This window comes from Mesoplodon bidens (genome assembly GCF_964165515.1).
Source record: "Mesoplodon bidens genome assembly, chromosome: 8".
Taxonomy (NCBI): Eukaryota; Metazoa; Chordata; class Mammalia; order Artiodactyla; family Ziphiidae; genus Mesoplodon; species Mesoplodon bidens.
The window spans coordinates 61572479-61592648 of record NC_138165.1 but is presented as its reverse complement, the minus strand read 5'-3'; the positions used below and the strand labels follow the sequence as shown (position 1 = coordinate 61592648).

The window sequence follows — 20170 nt, the reverse complement described above, 5'->3', positions numbered from 1 at the left end:
AGAGGGCCACTCTCTGGAAAGGGGTCAGATGTGAGATTAATGATTAGTGCTACACATCCAGGGACGGTGAGCTGGTGGGAAAGAGCACCTGAGTGGCTGTCAGCAGCCACTATGCCTCCTTTCCTTTGCAGACGAATGGGTGTTGCCCTTGGGAGAGCAGAGAGGCAGGTGCTTTCAGTCATAAATTTTAATATCTTGCAACTCTTGGGCTCAAAGGACCTTCAAATCCTCGGGCCCCTCATTTTACAAGGGAGGAATTTGAAGTTGCAGAAGATAAAGTAGGTTGTCCAGGCTTCTCTGGGTCGTTCCAGAAGAACTAAAGCTTATACCCAGATGTCTTGCCTCACAACACTTCACTCTGAACAGCCTTGCACGGCCTCACCCAAGACTTCTCATTGGATAACTTGAGAATTTCACAAGGGAGAAGTCCAGGCGGCAGGGAGGAAGGTCACGCATGGCGTTTGCAGTTGACAGCTGCCGCAGGGTGAAAGTGTGGTTGATGAGGACGCTTTCCATCCCCGGACTTTGGCACAGTGAGAGAACACTGAGGGAAAATGTTTGCCCACCTCCTTTTTCTCTTGACTCACCGACCCACCACCCTTCCTCTTCCCTCTATCTGCACTTCCCCTGCTCAGAAGCACTTTGCCCTGTGCCTCTTGCCTTTCTGTGTTCCTGCCATCTGATAAAGGGAGGGAAGAGAGTGATCTTGAGTCCTCTGGCCGTGGCCTTGCCACCAGTGTGCTTGGTGGAATGACAGTGTGACCCTTCCTCCCCGCTCCGTGTCCCCACCTGTAGCACAAGGCCCTCTACCACACACTTCTTACAGGCATCAGTTTCCAAAGTTCAGTCATCCGCACCAAATCGTGACTTCTGTTATATCCGTACCCCACCTGGACTAATTAACTGAGTATTTTATTTTATTATTTTTATTTTTTTAATAGATTTATTTTATTTATTTATTTTTGGCTGCGTTGGGTCTTCGTTGCTGCCCGTGGGCTTTCTCTAGTTGTGGCGAGCGGGGGCTACTCTTCGTTGCGGTGCGCGGGCTTCTCATTGTGGTGGCTTCTCTTGTTGCTGAGCATGGGCTCTAGGCACGCAGGCTCAGTAGTTGTGGCTCGTGGACGCTAGAGCGCGGGCTTCAGTAGTTGTGGCGCACGGGCTTAGTTGCTCCGCGGCCTGTGGGAACTTCCCGGACCAGGGCTCGAACCCGTGTCCCCTGCATTGGCAGGCGGATTCTTAACCACTGTGCCACCAGGGAAGCCCTAACTGAATATTTTAAATGAACTCACTTTTAAAATAATTACTTTAGCTTTGTCCTAAGTGATTATTATCTATGAAATCACATGGATATGTTACTTAGGTTTTTCTAAACCACATATAAATAGATTTACAGCTGTTAAAATTAAACATTTTTATCCATATTTCACCTAAAATCACCTTATATATGTGACCATTAAGTTGAAAGCGTGGGACCCCGTAAAATACAAGCAAGAAAAACTCTTCTCTCTTGAACTGTACTGTCTTTTCTTCCCCTTGGATCCAATTTTGGCAGGTCCTTGCAACTCTCAAATAATAAAAAACCTTTCTGTTACTTTTAGTCCCAAGGACAATCCAAGTGCAGTAATGGAAGTATCCACTTTAGTTTAATACTTGAAACTCTGAACATCATTTCAAGTTAAGCTCCTTCCCTCCTGCCTCTAAGTGCAGCTTCACCTGGGAAACCTGAAGGGGGAGGTGGCAGGTGTGGCATCTTTGTTTCCCCAACTTGTAGAGCACCTTCTTACCCTCCCCACCGTCCTCCTACCTCCCAAACCAGCTGCTGATAGTTCTCCCAAGAGGTACAGTGGGGAGAGGGCCGATGTGGGGAGAGGGCAGGTAAGCTTTTACTGGCAGCATCCAGTATGAATGCTACCTAGTCCCAGCAGTTGCCTGATCTGGACCTTTTCTCTGGCAGGACTATTGTGGGTCCTTGGGGTCCCCCTCTTCCCACAGATCACTCATCAACAGTAATATGTTCCCTTACCGTAGGCAATGCCACCTCAGACTGGTCGAGTGGCTTCCTCTTGCTACCAGTTTCTGGTAGCCCACACTACCCGTTGCCCCTTGCACAGAGCCCTTCCCAGTAGGACTTAGTCAGGTGCCCTTCTGTGGGGTCCACACCTGCACCAAGAGAAACCGGCATCCATTCCTTTGAGAAATTCTAGGAGCTCTGAGAGATGCCAAAGCAGGCCCTGCTCACGATTCCTCCTTCAGGGCATCCTGTTGACCCCAGTCTCCACCCATGAGGCATTGCAGGGCTTGGGTCTGGCACTTATCTGTGTGCCTCAGAAATTCCCGGGAGTGCACGTGAAGCTCTGCAAGTGGTCCCCTAGAGGCCCTTCTTACCTGGTTAGGTAGCAGAGGGGAACAGCCCACAGCTCCCCCAGGACGGCCTCCCTCCTTCCCTCTTGGGGTGTGGGGACGTGGGCTGGCTGCTCACTTTGGGGGGCACTTGGTACCCATGTTTGATTGCTGGCCTCTGGGGCCTTGGTGTAAGGGGCAAAGCAAGCCCATATGCACACTGTCCCACCTTCCATGGCTGTCCTGCTGCTCTGCCAAGGTGGTGTCCAGCCCCAGTGCTCCAGAAGCCTTCCCTGGAGACACACAGGACACTCCTGCACAGCGGCCAGGTCTCCTTTGCCATCAGACATCTGATTGCGGGGCGCGGGCCAAAGCCCATCAGAATATCATCATCTCCACTTTGTCAGGAGTGGATGAGTCTCTCAGGTCAAGTCCGTTCCATCCACAAGTCACTGACCCTGTGGAGGTTCTATAGAAAATGCAGCTTCCCATTTGCCAGGCAACCTCTTTGTTTTCTAACCTTCCATCATGACAGCTGTCTCTTTGTCACGGGACAGTCTGTTTCTGTGATTACTGCCCAGACAGACTGATGAGCGGAGCTCCTGAAAGAGCCTGATTACACATTTAGGATGCAGTGGTCTGTTTTCAACCTTTCAGCCTGTTTTCTGAGCACAGTGGCATAGTCGGGGGGGTGGGGGGGTGGGGGTTGGGGCTTTCAGGCTGGAGCAGAGTGAGGGGTAACATTATCCCGAAGTGACTGCGTCTGCATCGCTGAGGAGACCAGCCAGCTTTACAATTTGAAGACCTCCTGCCCGTCTCAAAGCAGAAAGGAGGTCGTGTCAAAGGGCTTCTTGTTTTTACAAACTGGCTGGCACATCCCCAGGGCCCTTTAAAAGGCATTCGTTAAGTAGCAGAAAGCTCCAGTGCTAAGGCAGAGAGATCCCGGAAACCTGAAAGTGCTGGGAACAGGGAAGCATACTAATTAACCAACTGGTTCTGAGGGCAGGATCTGGAGGGGGGCCGTTGGGCAGTGACTCGAAGGCTCTAGCCATCCCCGGACTCACCGCTAGGTTGATGGCTCAGGGCACTATTAGCACTCTGTGTTTTAAACTAAGAGTATGTATTTAAACAGTTTTTACATACATTTCATTATTCCCATTTCTAGCTCAGCACAGATAGTCAGTGTCTAATAGAACTGGGAAGTGGTATTATCCCCTGTTTGTAGATCCATCAAGTTGCAGAAACAGGGCTGATGGCTCCTTCCGCATTACTCATGTATTTAGCCATAGAAATCTCCCAGTTTCTTTCTTTAGGCCAGAGACCAAAATCTTCACCTGACCAGACAGTGGAGAATAAATAATAAGTCAAGGGCTCTTGAAGATTCTTTCCTTTGCACTCACTCTGTTCTTTTGTCCTCCGTCCCAAACACAAAGGTACGTAGGCTCTAGAACCACTCCTTTCATAATTGAGGGCAGCCTTACATATGACTAACTATTCACCCACTGCTCTAGATGAGTTGTAATTTATACCAGGTGAGGTCCAGTCAAGAATAAGTGTCTATTTAAAATAGATAACCAACAAGGACCTACTGTATAGCACAGGGACCTCTGCTCAGGATTCTGTAATAACCTACATGGGAAAAGAATTTGAAAAAGAATAGATCCATGTATATGTATAACTGAATCACTTTGCTGTACACCTGAAACTAACACAACATTGTAAATCAACTATAGTCCAATATAAAATTTAAAATTTTTCTAAAAAAGAGTAAGTGTGGAGCCCAATACAGCAAAAACAAGCAGAGTCCCTTCTTTTTATTGCCCGTGGGCCCATAGCTGGACTGCCAGCCAGGCTGGAGACGAGAGCAAGTTTCCTCTTGTTATTATTCCCCCTGTAATTATTGAGCACCATCCTGTCTCCTAGAGAGGTAAGGGTTTGGGGGGAGGAGGAGTGAGGGGTGGGTAGGCTTTAAGAATCTTAGCTTCCTGGAGTCTTCCAGAGCCCTACGAGGCCTGCGTGGGAGAGAGCAAGGACCCACACACACCCATCTTAACCTTGGGAGGCTACTTGAAATAAACGAGCCAAGGACTGCAAAGACTTGAAATTATTCTGTAATGTAAATTGTTTCTGCTTCACTGCTGAAATTCACAGAGATTTGCATTTTAGAACTTGACTTCTAACCTTGGAATAAAAGCATTTTTCATCTTTGGTGAATTTTCCATTTCAGGAGTGGGCAGGTGAGGTAGTTTCTTTCTGTCCCTCTCTTGCTCCCTCCCTTTCTTGGACCTCATAACTCAAGAGAGAACCTTATACTTGGTAGCTATGTTGAAAGGAAGATGAATCAACCAGGAAATGTATCTTTTAAGGTTTGCAACTCTCTTTTTATTTTATTTTGATTCAAATACATCCTTAGGTAAAGTCACGGACTTTAAGCTCATTTGCTGGGAACAGGTTCTGATGTAGAAGAACGTGGCTCCTGAAACAGGGTGGGAAGGTGGGCGAGGCTACAGTAGTGGGGGGAGCTGGGCCATGCCTGAGACATGTTTCCCTGTAAACGCCTTGTCGTTCGTGTGCCCTCTTAGTCTTCTTCCTGCAGCCAGTGTGGGCTTACCGAGCACCTGCTCTGTGCCAGGTCTGCGCAGTCACAGAACCTACAATGTCCTGACCTTCAGAAGTTCACAGCCCCATCGCGTGGACACATAGAGTGACAGCTCAGCCCGAAGGGGCCAAGCAGGAAGATACCAAGGGCACACCGGAGGTGGTAGCTAACTTCCCCTGGGTGAGCTCAGGAACGCCAACTTGTAAAGGATGAGGGGGAAGGAGTCCATTCAGGAGAGAAAAGGAAGGAGGAAGGAAGGGCGTCTCAGGGGAAGGCGATGCGACGGCAGGCCAGACACATGCGAGAGAGCAGGAGAGGTTCGAGAATATGGAGTAAGTTGTAGGGGGACCTTAAGCAAAGGAGGAGAGGGCGTGGCCGGAGGTGAAGCTGGGGAGCCTGTAGAAACCCATGGTTGGGAAGATCCTCGTGTGTGCAGTTGGGGAAGTGGTCTCTCATTGCCATGAGGAGCCTTTGAAAACTTGTATAGAGGGGAGCTAGATCTTCAGTTTTGGAAAGTGTGGCACTGGGGACAGTGGATTGAAGGACTGAGATCCAAGAAATAGGGTCTTAGCCCAGAGCTTCTAGAAAGGGGGCCTGAGACAAAGATTGATATCTTACTACTTGTTGAGGAAGGAGGTGTAAGCCCAGGGCTGTAAGGATGAAGGCAAAGGGCCAGGTGAAGTACCAGATGGATGCAGGCTGGCTCCTGCTTCACCAGAAGCCACACAGACACAGCAGCATGGGCGCTGGGCACTCTGGACCCCCTGGAAGGTTTGTAAGGAGGGACTGGCTCTACCTTGGCAGAGTCTGTAGAAGCGAGAAAAGAGGCTCCCTCCTGTTTCCTGCTTCTCTTTGGCCCTGGTTCACGTCCCAGGGAACTGGCATCCCATACATCTGGGATGCTGTTTGGGGATGGAGGTCCCCCCCAAACCCATGCCCCTCATCCCTGGTGTAGCTTCTTCTCAGTGCGACAGCGGAGGGGAGCCTGGCTTGTGTGAGCACCAGCCGAGAAAGAGAAAGAAGAGCAGGCAGTCCGGGGAATCTGAGAAGGCTCGGAAGGGATGTCACCATTCAGACAAGAAGCTCCACTCAGAGACAAGGACAGCAGTCCAAGCAGGAGGGGATGGATGCCAGAGTGAATGGAGGAGGCTGGAGTAGAGAAAGATGTACAAGATCTTCATTCTGTAGAGTCAACAAGCCCAGCCCCAGACTTTCAGGGAGATACATCACAGTAGCAAATCAGTAAGGGCCTCCATGGCTAGTGTGGGGTGAGGCATACTCTATGGCCTTGTGGTTTCCTAAGGAAAATATATGATTCATCATTGTATATTCGTTCATAAAGTCATGGAATAAGTCAATTCCTGTATTTGCCAGTGAAGAAGAGGAAGCTACTATTAAAATGGTTAAAAATCCATGATGCTCAAAATAAAGAATCTGGTCACAAGTGTACTTCTCAGGATTCTTTCTGCTGAAATGGCAGAAGCCCAGCTTTCCTAGCTTAGGATTGGGGGACTCTCAGAACCCAGGGAAGGGCAGGCATGCCCTGGGCAGAGATGTAACTGGAGCAGTGGACCAATACCCTGCTGGGACATGCACCCTCTCACACTTAACCTTCTCTTTGTGACAACTTCCTTTCTGTCTGTCTGGAGCCTGACCTTCATGCAACAGGACTGATGCTGGCTTCAGCAGCCTGGTTTCCAACTCACTGCTTTGGCTCTGGAGAGGGATTGGCTCTTTGCACCCGTTCAGCCCTTCCTGGGCAGGACGCCCACTGGCTTAGAACTTACCAGGTGCTCTCCATGGACCAACTAACTCCGTGCAGGGCAGCAGAATTATTATTTTTTAAATGGGAGGCCACAAGGTGCTATGTGGATGAGGGGAAAGAGGGTCCAGGAGAAGGATGTGCATATCTGCCATGGGAGCAAGGGTGCTGATGGGGAGAAAAGTACATAATGTTCACTGCAACCCAAAGCTCAGAACGCTACCGTTCGCCAGAGAGCCTTCCTGTACCGCTAATTCACCAGCTGGAAAAGAAAAGGGCTCCAGATTGTGCGGTTCTGCCTTCTACCTCTCCCCCTGCTAAGGACTCAAGCGAGTGTTGCTTTAGATTGAATTGTTCTCCTAAAGCTCTCGATTCAAGCTCTGAATATCTTACAACCAGTTTTACAAACAGAGCTGCCGCCAGCTACACACTGGAAGCCCTGCTCCTTGGCCCCAGCATGTTCTGTCCTTTTCCTTAGCATCTTCCCATCCCCTGCCTCCTAATGAGTTTAGGTAGATTTAAATGAGTTTAGGTAGATTGAAATTTTAATTGGTTTGATTGGTTGTATTTAATGGGAATTTAAATTGAACTGAAGACTGAGAGCATTGAGGGGCTGCAGGCTGCTAGCTGGGACCTTTTGGAGGCACATCTCACCCCCAGGACAGGGGTGGTGGCATGCTGCGGGGTGTTGACTCCCTGCCAGCCCTTTTGGACTGTGTCTCAATAAATTTGTAGGTGATGGGGTTTATGGTGGAGACAATTTTCTCTGACCTTGGTCTCTTAAGTCAGAGGAGGAAAGCTTTCTGGAGAGTGATATTGATCCAGTTCTTGGATCAGTGGGACCCCCAGTTCCGGGGTGTCACCTTGACCGTGGACCTGGATGTCCAAAATCAGGAGGGGAGGGGTCCCTGTTGCACACACACCCCTCCCACTGGGGGCCTTCCCGTGGGTGGGGAAAGGCAGGCCAGGACCATGATTAATTTACAAAACTGCAGCGCCTTCTCTCCTTTTTTTATTTTTTTCTTAATTTTTATTTTTTATTGCAGTATAGTTGATTTACAATGTTGTGTTAGTTTCAGGTGTACAGCAGAGTGATTCAGCTATACATATACATGTATCTATTCTTTTTCAGATTCTTTTCCCTTATAGGTTATTATAGAATACTGAGTAGAGTTTCCTGTGCTATATAGTAGGTCCTTGTTGGTTATCTATTTTATATATAGTAGTGTGTATATGTTAATCCCAAACTCCTAATTTGTCCTTATTTCTTAAACACAAAAGATAGCATTTTCCATTGAGGAGAGACGGAGATCCTTTGAACCTCTTTATGGCAAAAACTAGGTCCTCCAGTGAGATGGCAGTGGTGCAGGCTTTGGTGTCCTACCGACTGGTTTCTGTTCTTTCTTTTTTTTTTTTGCGGTACGCGGGCCTCTCACTGTTGTGGCCTCTCCCGTTGCGGAGCACAGGCTCCAGACGCGCAGGCTCAGTGGCCATGGCTCACGGGCCCAGCCGCTCCGCGGCACGTGGGATCCTCCCGGACCGGGGCACGAACCCGCGTCCCCTGCATCGGCAGGTGGGCTCTCAACCACTGCACCACCAGGGAAGCCCCTCTGTTCTTTCTTGATTGCCTGTATTTAAATTTTTCTATTTCAATTGTGAAATATATCAGATATGCCCACGACCCAGATGTATAGATGTTGATATTGTCCAATAGTTTTCTTTCTTTTTTTTTTTTTTTTTTTTTGGTGCTACGCAGGCCTCTCACTGCTGTGGCCTCTCCCGTTGCGGAGCACAGGCTTCGGACACGCAGGCTCAGCGGCCATGGCTCACGGGCCCAACCGCTCCGCGGCATGTGGGATCTTCTTGGACCGGGGCACGAACCCATGTCCCCTGCGTCGGCAGGCGGACTCTCAACCACTGCGCCACCAGGGAAGCCCCAATAGTTTTCTTAAGAGAAAAATGATATAGTTCAAATATCACGAAAGCTCCATCCGCCTTCCCAAACCCTCCCTTCCCTCCTCAGTGATCAATAGCTGGAAATTGTATCTATCATCCCCAATGCATATTTTTGTAGTTAACTCCAATGCCCATATGTAAAAATATTGTTGATATGCATAACATTGACTACTACTGCTTTGCCTGGTTAAAAAATGGCATCGAGCCATACAGATTCTTTTGCAATCCGTCCCAGCACTGCTGCTCACTTGTAGAAACCGCGGACTAGTTGCATCACCTTTTTGAGCTGCAGGCAGATTGTTTAAGATGCTGGTTGTGTTCATCCTGGCACAGTCCAGGTGAGCGAGGATCAGAGCCTGGAGAGGAGGAGACAACTTGATATTACGGAGGCAGAATCAGCAGGGCTTTGTGACTAATTTGATGTGTGGAATGCCAAGCGTGATTCTGGTACCTGGTTAGGAGACGAATGCCAGTCACTGAGATCGGGAGCCTGGGGATAGGGTTTCTGGTCTGGGAAAGTAAGGCACTGAATGACCCCTTAAAGCGTGGAAGTGTCCGTGCCAACCCAGGAGGGGAGGTCCAGGAGGCAGTTGGATTTTGGGAAATTCAGGCAGTGGTTTGGAGCTGGCGATGCCTCTTTGCGTTCCCTTCGCATCCGGTGAGCATTCACTTTGGGAAGGAAGGGGGCGGCTCCTCCCTGGAATCACCCTGGGGAATCACCCTGGCCAGATTTCTTCAGCATTCTGACAAGTGGCAACAAGAGACCGGAGGTGGAATCACTTCATTGTCATGTCATCTTGAAAGGTTAGGGTTATATCTGAAACATTTCTTTTTCTCTCTAATAACCTGTTGTGATTTCCTCCTCCATGAAATTACAGAAATCCTCTCTGAAGGGAATTTCTGCCTTCAGACTTTACTGTGCTTTCTTGTTAATAAGGCTGATAGACTTTATCGGCCTTGGCATTATACTTCTTTCTCTTTGCCTGAACTTGCCCCCTTGTTAAGCTTCAAGGAGCCCCAATCTTTTCTGGGATGGATGGCAGGACATGTGTCTTTCCAGGCATTTGGTGTGGGAATCCTAACCTCGAGTTTGTCTGCAGTGAGTATTCATCTCCAGGTTAGGACTTGGGTGATCATTCACTGTTCTCCTTTGTCGCTCACTGCGACCTGGTTCAGAGGCTGTTGGTCCATCCTGACTAGTTAGCAGCTAGTTTTTCACAGGGAAATGTCTCTATTTGCTTAATTAAAGAAAAGATGCCTGCCCCCACCCCCGTCCCTGCCAAAAGCCCTGCATGACATCCTGACAGGCCTCCCTTTAGATGGGAGGGGTCCACCCAGAGTAGCCCAGACAAAAGAGTTGGGGAGGACGGGGGCGAAGTTTGGGCAGCTGCTATTATTCTAAGGATCCATACAGACTCTCAGGCCGATGGGGTGGGACCCAGAAGCACCTCTGGGCCCTGCTTTTCTCTCTTCTGTCTCTCTGCTTTCTTTTCTCACTCTCTCCTCTCTTCCTCTCCCTTCGTCCTCCTCCTCTTACCTTTCTTTCCATCCCCTCTTCTAACTCTCTCCTCCCTCTCCCACCCCCTCATCAGTCTGTCTACCCCTCCTCCTCTCTTTCTCTCTCCCTCCTCCTCCTCTCTCCCCCTCCTCTTCCCCCTCCCCTCCTCTTTCCCCTCCCCTCCTCTTTCCCCCCTCCTCTTTCCCCCCTCCTCTCTCCCCCTCCCCTCCTCTCTCCCCCCTCCCCTCCTCTCGCCCCCCTCCCCTCCGCTCTCCCCCCTCCCCTCCTCTCGCCCCCTCCCCTCCTCTCGCCCCCCTCCCCTCCTCTTGCCCCCCTCCCCTCCTCTTGCCCCTCCCCTCCTCTTGCCCCTCCCCTCCTCTTTCCCCCTCCCCCTCCTCTTTCCCCCCTCCCCTCCTCTTTCCCCCCTCCCCTCCTCTCTCCCCCTCCGCTCCTCTTTCCCCTCCCCTCCTCTTTCCTCCCCTCCTCTTTCCCCCCTCCCCTCCTCTTCCCCCTACCCTCCTCTTTCCCCGTTCCCCTTTCTCTCTCTTCCTCCCCCTTGCCCTCACCCTCTCCCTCTACCTCCCCCCTCCTTCTCCCCTCTTCCCTCCCCACCCCTGCACTCTTTCTGTCACACTTACAGGGGGAATGTCTAGGTCGCAGTCACTCCAGGTCCCTCTTATTACCCATTATGCAGCTTTGTCTCTCTCCTCCTTTCAGCTCTTACCTGGTTCTCTTCTCACCCCCACCCCCAAGACTGGCATCTGACTTCCCCAGAACTTGCATCTGGTCCATAACTGCCCGGACTCCAACACTGAATGACCTTTTTGCTCCAAAACCCCAGCCGTCTGTCAGTCATCTGTCTGTGAGCAGGATTCTGAGCTCCTGAGAGAGGGTCTGAACAGCTCAGCTCATTGTCCTGAGCCCGGCCACAGTGTCCCAGGCTGCTGGCCAGCCTGGGGATGGGTCCCCCTCAGGTCAGACACACCCTGGGCTGGTCAGGAGTGGAAGGAGGTGGGCAGGGTTACAGAAACACTCGCCTACCTACCAGGGGCTGGGGTGGAGGGTAGAGCCCCTGAGAAAGGGGGTTTGTGGGCTCAGGAGTAATCAGGTCCCTCTAGCACAAAAACTGTGTCATAGACACCCTCCAGTTAACTCACAGCAGGAAGATGATCCTAAATTTGGCTCAAGCTGAATGGGAGTCATGGTTTATAAACTGTTCCTAGTCACGTCTGCACGAATGGAAGGGTATACATCTCTGAGGTAATGAATTTAGCATCTTCCAGCCATGCCGAACATGGCATGAAATTAGACTTTAAGTCGGAATGTTCATTTTTTTCACACAGTAAGGTGCAGGGGTGGGCTTGATTGACTCCAAACAAAACAGAATCATTCAGTGCATAAAATGGAGAATGTGGACTGTACTGTTTTTCCAGTCATGAAGACTTCGGATACAGGATTTGAAACACGTATCCCCCAAAGTTGAGTGCTTTGTAATATTCTCACCTGCAAGATGTAGGCAGAGGGTAGACCCTGAACCAGGCTCAGGATGCCTGGAGCTGCCCTACCAGGTTAGAGTGAGGGCCCTGCACCCCAGGGGTGTTGCTGCCCCTCCTCTCTTCAGAGCCAGCTTCCCCATCATGTGCTCTGTGGCTGCTGATGCCACACCCCCACGTCCCTTGCGGTCTCAAGTCACAAAACCGGCGATTATTACACTTTCTGGAGTGTGTGAAAACAGGCTTCAAATGGGAAAAACCCAGTCCCACTTTTATACAACTGGAAAACATTACAGAACTTGAATCTTTCAAATGTCCAGGAAAAAAAACCCGAAAGACAACCCACAAAATCCAGCTTGTGTGACTTAGTCACACGGAAACGTGAAGAGGAAGGGAAAGGGAGCTTGCTTCCTCCATGCAGGTGGTTTTGATTTAGAAAATGTGCCTCGAAATTCAGTACCTACCAACACAGAGGAGAGGTTTTGTTTTGCTTCTAAGAAAAGTAAAACTACTCTTGAATGTTTCAGGGCTCATCAAAGTTTCCATTTAATGTTTTTTCCACTTTTGTCTACCTGGATATTCTCATTATCTCTGCATCTGCTGAGTCAATCAGTGTATATTGTGGGAAACTCTCATCCCCCCATGATTCGAATTAGGTGGGATCCAGTTCTGAAAACATGAGTTAATCATCACTAGAAATACTGGCAAGAGCTGAGGATGTTTGCGTTCCTCGGGGACAGTTTAGTGTCTCCAGATAAATATTCCAATCCAACTGATTGCCTTCTCTGAGCTTTCCTTCCCCAAACTTACTCCCCCATAAGGAGGACAAGCCAAAAGCACAGTGTTGGGTCCCCTGTAATTTACAAGGGTACGACAATACTTCAAAACAATTGGTCTTGAGCCATCGTTGGTATTCAGTAGTATGTCGCTATAGGATATGTTTCTTCCTGCAGAATTGTACAGTATCCATGTGACTGTTTTTACCCTCCAAATCCAGTCAGATTACTTTTGAAAGAAGTTTTAGGAATTGGGTTGCCAAATTCATGCAATCTCCATGTTAAGAGCTCCTGTCTCTGTGGCCTCCAGCTATGAGGCAGGTTTTTATGAGAACGAAAAGCGAAATACCTTCTCCTTGTGTCCCCTCTTTAGAATAAGAAGCTCTACTTGGACATCATTCACACATACATGGAAGTGCACGCGACTGTTTACGGCTCCAGCACAAAGAACATTCCCAGTTATGTGAAAAACCACGGGATCCTCAGTGGACGGGACTTGCAGTTTCTTCTCCGAGAAACCAAGGTAAGTTTTTTGTAGTTTCGTAAAAATGCATCAGTATTGTTGTGCGGAGGTTTGTTTCTCTTGCCATTGCAAATGGGATCAGAATCTTCGGTGCTTTCTTTTCATTGGTACCGTTGATCTTCAGGTCATTGCTGGGCAGTGGTTTTCTAGACTAACTGTAGCTTAAAAGTTAGCAAATTGTGAAAGGAGGTTGCTACCATTGAAAACTTATTTACTGAGGACCTGCTTTGTGCCAAGAAGCATCAAGTGAGGGGCTGGGGACATGGTGGCAAACAGGAAAAGCAGGGTATCAGACGTCCTCAGAGAGCAGCAGCTTTCCCAGCAAGCCCGGGGCACTTAACTCCTCCACCTCTCCAATCTTCCCTGTTCAAGGAACCCGTCCCCCAACTAGCTTTTCATCACACCCGCTTGTTCAAAACGTTTGTACTGGACACTGGAGAAGTTCAGACAAGGGAAGAGTCCTTGGGGGCTCAGGGAGCAAGGAAGGCATCGTGAGAGCTGTGAGAGATGAAGGATGCGGGTGTGGATGCACCTGGCATTTGGCACAGACGGCAGTGAGTCAGGTGGCAGAGGTGGAGATGACACACCCAGGAGAGTCAGGAGACCAACCCAGCGCGTCTGTGTGTCGGGAAATGGTGGAAGATAAAATTTGATAAGGGGCTGAGGGTCTGAGTGTCACAGATGTAGAGTTCAGGCCACGTGGTGTGGGTGGGGGGGTAGGAGCAACTGATGGACGGTCATTTCAGTAGCATGATGAGCGGGGTGTTTTCACATCCAGGGGGCGTCCACCCAGTGGTCTCTGTCCTCTCTAGAATTCTGACATGGACGCACCCGGTGAGGTTAGGGGACCTGCACATAGATCAGTGTTGGGCCTTGAAGGGTTGGCTGGCATGTTGATGTATTCCTCATGTTTATTAATAGGCTCTTTTTTTAAAAAAATTAAACGTATATATCTTAAGAATCTTTCCGTATGAGAAATAGCTGGGCTAAAGGAGATACACATTTTTAGTTTTAAAGGTTATAGCCAAAATGGCTCCGCAGATACTATACAGTCTATCAGTCAGTGCTTGTTACCTTTCTCTCTTTATGAGTGAGGTAGACCATCTTTTCACATGTTTATCTCAGAGATTCCTGATTCCCGCCTCTAAATGCTACACGTTCTTTAGGTAAAATACTGCAATCCATTTAAAAGGGTTATTATGGTATTGAACACGATAACATCACAGGTATTAGACAGATATATCAGATTTCAGTAAATTATTTAGATAAGTAAAGAGGATTGCAATACACATCATGAAAATTCATGTTTATTAATAAGCTCTTATTTGTGAATTTTACAAATATGTCTCGAGCAGCTCCTATGTGCCAGGCATCATGCAAGGGATACAGGAGCAAAGAAAACAAGCACGATCCCAGCCCTGCATTATCAATAGTGAATTGTTCAGCTCTGGTCCTGACTTCATTTTCATTGTCAAGGTAGAGGGGAGAGGCCGAGTGGATGAGCGTCTGTGGCATCGTAGCATTTCTGATCAGTGTGGGTGATACTTCAGTGTGGGAAGGCATATTCGTATGTGCTGTCCTGTTTACTTCTCACCACAGCCTTCAGAGGTAGGCAGGGCAGGTATTACTGTTAACTTTAAACAGGAGGAAATAGACTAGAGAGTTGGGCTTGTCCATTGTCACTGAGGTCACCCTGGAGGTAACCCTGACTCGTGATTTTTTTATTGCAAGTGAAAGCTCTGCTAGGCCCTCGACGTACCAGCCTCATGAATAAACATACAAACTTAAGAACATTCATTGGATACTCACAAGCCAAAAGAATCTGCATCTCCTTTCTGCCTCAGTTTCTCCATAGGTAAATGCATTTGATCATTTCTACCTCCCAAGTCATGTGTGTGATGCCATGAATAAATTCACTTGATAAATTCTCTCCTTGGCCAAAGATCTGGTTTGTTTCATTAAGATTTTATTTCCTTACAAGGTCATCTGCAGTCTGATGACCGTGGCCATCACCAGTGCTCCCCGGTTTGCACTGTTTGCTTTCCGTTCACCTTCTGTCTTAGGAGGACATTTTAGAATCATTAGAAAGTCTGGGCTCTTTAGCCGCAATGCTATTTTTGCTTCATTTTACTTTTCCCCACATCAGATTGTGGGAAAAGCTCAAGCTCCTTTAAAATTACAGTTGGCAGCGCTGCTTCTCTGTCATCACTGTCCCACACGCTTCTACTAACCCAGCTGTGTGAATGTCTTACTCAGCCTTACAGATCTTAAAAGAACACTTACTTACAGACCGTCCACCTACCCTGTCAGAGAATGAGAGATAGGCCGAAGCTAAGGTCCCTGATGTCTGGAGAGCAACAGAGAAGAGGGCCTGGAAGGCCCAGGCCGTGAGGTCGGAGATTGCCCGAGATTACCCAAGGATTACAGCTGAAATTTTTTTTTTTTTTTTTTTTTTTTGAGTGTAAGGGTCATCTGTTTATCCTTGAAAAACTGGTACTTTCAGAGGATGTCGCTGATCCCATTTTGTATTTCCTGTTCAGGGGACTAGAATATATGAAAGGACTCCGAGTGGAATTATGGCTAAAACGGTCGGCAAATACGATGAAAATGAGGCAGTGTATCGCTGAGGCTCCCCTTCTACCCAGAACACAGCAGCAGCCCTGAAATGAATGAATCTTGGGCTTTGGAATAATGACACTAAAGACTAGTCAGGCTTTGCATTTATAACCCTTTCTGCCTCTAACTCCTTCCTCGGTGTCTCTGAGCAATTTAAAAGTGATTTATTCCAATCCACATTGAAAGTGCAGAACTGGGGATGCAGAGAAGCAAATGTGTGTGGAATGAATGGGATTTGCACGTTCCTCAGACTCGTTATGGGAGAGGGAAGCAAGTCGGGTGCCCCTCAAGGCCTAGAGACATATTGAAATGATTGATGCATAATCAGCTTTTGACTTATTATTTTTCTTTATGAGCCATCTTTGAATCTCTGCACCAAGCCCAGAAAACTGTCTCCTCAGCAGAATTGTGTCCCTGCGTGCAAGGAGGGGCCCTCATGAAGGGCCCACAGAGCCTATGGAGATGGGAGGGATTCAGTGTAACCCTCAAGTCGGGGCTCAGGAGCGGGGAAGTTGTTGAATGTAGAAGACTCTTCTAATAGGCATATAAATGTGGATGAATTCATTATTTATCAAAAGACCAGAGACGAGTCATTCGGGCCAGCAAACTCCAGGAGAGCAATTTAAGCCAGCAAATAAGGCCTGAACTGGGGTGGCGTGTTTTTATTTTTGGCTTCAGTCCCCATCTCTCTTAATGTGATTTCTTTCCTCTCCTTCCTAATTTTCCCCTCCCTGTGCCCACCTCCCCCAGTCTCACCAGGGGAATATCCTTACAGATTGGGGCATTCACATCCCAAACTGGCTTGGAGGAGCATCTGGAGTGAGCCCAAACGGGTACCTCCCTTTCTGACAGTGAGAGTCGAGAACAAATCTGGCTGTGGGGAAGCAGAGGAAGAAGCAGCTGCTGCCCCTGCTGTTGGCACACACCTTTTCTGCCCACAACTCTGGCCATTTCCCCCTCCAGCCCTTGGATGGGGCATGGCGGCCCTGTTTCCCCTCCCACGTCAGCTCAGCAGCTTAGCTGTGGGACTCGCCTAGAAGCCCGGACAGGGTTGGAAGGTAGGCAGTATGTACTACTGTCCTTGTTCTATTCCATCCTCGGGTCTGACCTCCCCTATCAACCGTGGCTCTTCCCTCGAGCTTGGATGTGGCTGCACAAGCTCTCTCAAAGACCCAGGGCCCAAGGCAGCCACCACCAGTGGACCAGACCCTCGTGCAGCTCCGTGAGAACCCAGGGGCTCTGCTTATTCTGTTGACAGGTACCTTCTCAGGGCCTGGCTTGCAGAGGCCTTCAGATAACCATATGAAGAATGAAGGAAGGAGTCCAGAAGAAATCCACTGGCCATCTGGGATCTTGGGGCCATGCCCCTAGGAGTGATTTCTTGCTTTTCTCCTGAATCATGTGCCTAGATCTCCAAGATCTCCCCAACAAGGGACACTGGCCTTCTGATATCCCGTGCTTGCCTCTCCATGGTGTTGCCCACATCCTCAGGCCCTTGTGAGAGAGAGCCCAAGAGCGAGCTTACTGCTGGAGCAACCCGTCTTCCATGTCTACTTCAGATCCTCCAGTATCCAACCTCAGGCAGTCAAGCAGGTTTCATCCTGGTGACAGGTCCCAAAAGCCATTCCCATTCCAACTAGATGGAAAATAATTAGCATACACTTACACATACACACACACTCCATCCTCCCCCCTCCCCTCCCCTCCCCCATATGTATATAGAATGAAGAACGTATGGACATAGGATTCATTTACCTCTCCGAATGAGGTTTCAAGAAGAAAGGCACCTCCTGACACCCAAGTACACACGACCCATTCATGTTATCATGGGGCATGACCATGGGGTTTTATACTGCAACAGTCACGACCGTCTCTCTAACCCTTCCCTGTGTTAAGCCCCTTCCGTGAATTCTCTCTTCATCACTAAAGTCCTCTGACCTCGGTACCGTTAGATCCCGTCTTAACTGCGATGGTGAGCCAGGCCTGTGATGCCTCCGCGCCGTTAGGAGCTGAGGGGTAGGCCTGGTGAGCTATTGGGGTGAGAGTGGTGGTCCGGGACAGCTCCTCCAAGGAGGTGCACCTGAGCTGCCTTTTCATGGCAGACATTGCATGCTGGCACAGCTGAAGGTGGTTGGCATCTACAGCTGTACGTGTATCTGAATGTTCTCTTCCTCTCCATCTCCAGGGTAATATGCTTTCGCAATGCAAATTGCAATGCACTGGATTTTGTGCTGGGGCTTCCAAATGACCGAAGGGCAGGGACTTGTGATCTTGATGTTGTTGTTGGATTTTTTGTTTTGTTTCTGGAAGGCCACTTACATAGTGGGCACAGTCTGGGAGTCTACCCAGTGAGCTGGTCTCCAGGAAATGACCTTTGATTTAGTGGCCGATACTGACTAACCTGGGGTGCTTAAACGTGCTTGGCAAGTATCATTGTCTTTGTCTCCTTTGCCCTTCTAGACCTTTAGGAGACAGTCTTCGGGTAGGGTAGGTTAGGGGCTTATGGAGCCCAGGAGAGGGTGTAGCCAAACATATATGTACCCATCAGCATTGGGTACAAAAGGGAAGACAGATGTCCAGAGAGGGGACCCTGCCGGCTACACAAAAGCATCACCTATCAGGAAAATAGATTTTCTCCATACCCCGCCTTGTATGGATTCTTTTTAAAGATATAAAAGGGATACCTCTTATCAAAAATGTAATGATTCGCAATCATTATGTGAAGAATAAACAAGTAAGGCTTAGCCATAGCATGTGGCTCATGGGGCTGGCCTTTGCTTGAGGCAGTCACTGTAAACTGTGTCCTCTCTCTCTTCTGATGGATGCCCCTCCCTGTTCTTTAATCCAGGTACTTTATGAAACACAGGGAACTCATAAATACACGTAAGCAGGTGCTGAACCTCTTGTAAAACCCCACAACCACAACTCCTGCACAGCAAACTCCAGCTAGACAACAAAAGGTCATGTATGTGCTGCACGTAAAGTTGAACCTGGGTTTGAACTTGGACTAGCGTTTAGCGAACATTTACTAAGTGCCAAACATTGGAATACATCCTTTCCATGAAATATCTCCTTGAATCCTCAGAGCAGCCCTGTGAAATAAAACACGATTACTTTCACCACTTTACACATGAAAAGACAGGCTTAGAGAGCTTGTGTTACCTTGACTAAGGCCCATAGCTAGAGAGAATGCATTATCAGTGGACCTCAGATACTCTATAGAGAGAGGCATGTAACAATTTCCTACATTTACAGAGCTAGGAAATGATGCAGTCAGGGTTGGAAACCTGGTCGGCCTGACTCCAGAGCTTGTGCTCTTCATCACCACATTGTCCTGATCTCAGAACTACCTTTATCCACCTTTAAAGTATTCTTTGTGAACTACTCCACTTAGGGGTTTAAAACAATTTCGTTTCTCCTTTCACACAGGGTGAAAATCTGAGTGGTTTAACTAAACTCTTTGTCGACATGTAGGGACGTCCCAATCCTGGAGCTTCATCTGTTCTCTCTTCCTTAGTGTTAGTTCAAAAGTTAAACTTTAGAGCATGTAATTTAAAGCTCTATTTAGAAATGCTCATTGATGGAGTCAGAGCTGCAGCCATGGAGATATCCCGTCGTCTGGAAGATCCTCATTACGTTCTAGGCTTCTGAAAGCCAGATGAAGTACCAATAAAATATGCTGTGTCCTCCTGAGGAGTTAAGCCTCTGCACTTGAATGCATTCTTGCAGTGTCTCTCTTGCCCCCGTGCTAAGGAAATCTGTAAGCGAGCAGAATGATGGGGGGAGTGGAGAATTAGGGGAAAAGCAATTCAGTGTGGTTAAGGTACCAGTGTGTGGCAAGGCCATAAGCACTCAAAAGTTCATGGAAGGGCTTCCCTGGTGGTGCAGTGGTTGAGAGTCCGCCTGCCGATGCAAGGGACACGGGTTCGTGCCCCGGTCCGGGAGGATCCCACATGCCACGGAGCGGCTGGGCCCGTGAGCCATGGCCGCTGAGTCTGCGTGTCCGGAGCCTGTGCTCCGTCACGGGAGAGGCCACAACAGTGAGAGGCCCGCGTACCACAAAAAAAAAAAAAAAAAAAAAAGTTCATGGAATACCCTTTGGTGGTGATGAACTCTCTGCCTATCCTGTTGTCATTCAAACCTCAAGTGTGCTATTTGACCTTAATACATCTGCTCCATTATAATGTCACAGGTAGTGAGTACACAGGTAGCAAGAAGGAAGGTTGCTTATTGACAGAAGTGACAAAGAACTGTTATTTTGGTGTTTCCAAGTAATGCATTTCCTGCGATCCTAATTAGTGTGACGAGAAGACTCATTGCCAAGAAATTGTGTGGTATTTGCTTTAGCTTCATTCTGAAATGGTGAGGCTTCGGAGAGTTAGCTCAAAGTATTTATGTGTACTGAGATATTCGGATGCCAGCAGGGCAGAAGAGGTGGTGCAAATTGTTATTCACATATAATTAAACCTAGGTCCCATTCGAGTCCATTAAGCAACAGCCTCAAATCCTTTTAATTAATGGGTTCAGATTGGTGGGCCTGAAGGAGCTAATTAAATTTTTTTCCCAGGATTTTCTGTTTAAATAGACAACCATTGTGCTTCCTACAT

At 48.5% G+C, this 20170-nt stretch overlaps 1 protein-coding gene across 5 annotated transcripts in view; it reads left to right on the top strand.

Annotated features, from left to right (window-relative positions):
• The window catches only part of MGAT5 (alpha-1,6-mannosylglycoprotein 6-beta-N-acetylglucosaminyltransferase), a 374514-nt gene that overhangs the window by 309549 nt on the left and 44795 nt on the right, over positions 1-20170 (top strand). For all 5 annotated transcript variants that reach the window (XM_081243158.1, XM_081243161.1, XM_081243160.1 and 2 more), the window contains one exon: positions 12798-12947. In XM_081243158.1, the coding sequence (XP_081099284.1) occupies positions 12798-12947 (150 nt within the window). The remainder of the gene's footprint in view (positions 1-12797; positions 12948-20170) is intronic.